The sequence below is a fragment of the Trypanosoma conorhini genome (assembly GCF_003719485.1).
Source record: "Trypanosoma conorhini strain 025E chromosome Unknown Tco_14.4_contig_00094, whole genome shotgun sequence".
NCBI classification, from domain to species: domain Eukaryota; phylum Euglenozoa; class Kinetoplastea; order Trypanosomatida; family Trypanosomatidae; genus Trypanosoma; species Trypanosoma conorhini.
The window spans coordinates 1-1151 of NW_021704179.1; the positions used below are offsets into that span (position 1 = coordinate 1).

At 67.6% G+C, this 1151-nt stretch overlaps 1 protein-coding gene across 1 annotated transcript; it reads right to left on the reverse strand.

The window, feature by feature from the left end:
- Positions 1 to 647: 647 nt before the first annotated feature.
- Positions 648 to 1151, reverse strand: Tco025E_02407 (uncharacterized protein; the record flags this gene model as incomplete). Its single annotated transcript, XM_029369333.1, has 1 exon — positions 648 to 1151. A coding segment is annotated over one exon (504 nt), but the record flags the coding sequence as incomplete, so codon positions are not given.

A 1151-nucleotide genomic window follows, 5' to 3' on the forward strand; every position in this document is an offset into this window, starting at 1 on the left:
TTTTTGCCCGGTCCGCCTCAAGGCCTGCGAGCCAGGCGCTNACCCGCGCGATAACACGCATTGCGATTAGTCACCGTGGCCTCGGCGAGGCGCGGGGCCCTAAGGGCGGCTAAAGGAGCCCTGGCGGACGCGCCGGAGGGGCACGCAAGCGTCTGCGCGAAATGCGTCTTCACGACAACTGGTGGAGAGGCGCTCCGGCTGCGCACATGACGACGAAGCACACGATAGGCCCGCCCCCCAAGTGTGAGTGCGATTCGCGAGGCCCGCACCGCACCGCGCGCGAGAACCCCGGCGCCTCCTCCACAACCCCGGCCGCCGCCGCGAGAGCGCGTCCATCAGCGTGCCCTCGACCTTCGACGCCCCGCTTGTGGCAAGCGCTGCCGCGCGCAGTTTCACTTCAATTGGCGCAAAGGCCCACTGCTGCAGCCAACACGCCCTAAAGGCTCCTGTGGTGAACTAAGTTCTCTCGCGGTCACCCTGGTCGCTTAGAGTGCCCGTGCTGCCCAAAACGCGCGTGGGCCCCCCAGCCGGACCCGCGTGCGCATGCTCGAAAACTTCACCCGGACCGCTTCCCGCCGCGTATTCCCATTGCGCCGCGGCTACTGGAATACTCCCTACTTTCGGTGCGACGGAGGGCCCGGGGCGCCTCAAATGCCCCTGCTGTTTGCGGGTCGAACATGCCAGGAGGGCTGTTCGTCGCGCGAGGGCGGCGCGCCGTATCGAAGCGGCCGTTCTGCTCCCGGGCGTGTGCGGCCAGCATTCGCCGCTTCAGCAAGCCGGGCGCCCAGCCGGAACCCGGCCCCGGCGGAAAGGACGGGGCCCAGTGGAGGGAGGGCGAAATAGCCGTGAGAGCGCGGGGGAGGCGGCGTGCGTCGTGGCGGCTCCCCCGGCACACGCGGGGCGCTAGCCCAGCAGCCTTGTCGGTCCCGCTGGGGAAAAAAAGAAATCCTTCTCTTGCCGGCGAAGGAAGATGGAAAAAGTTGCGGAGAAACACCTCCCCCGCGCGCGCTGGTGAGAAGTCTTGTGATTCCCGTGACGCTCTCCGGAAGCATCTGTCCACGGCGCACGGCGCAGGTCACGCCCAGGGACTGTTTGGCCGCGTCCAAAGGCAGCGCCCACAAAAAACGACCATGCGATGACCGTGAAGCGGG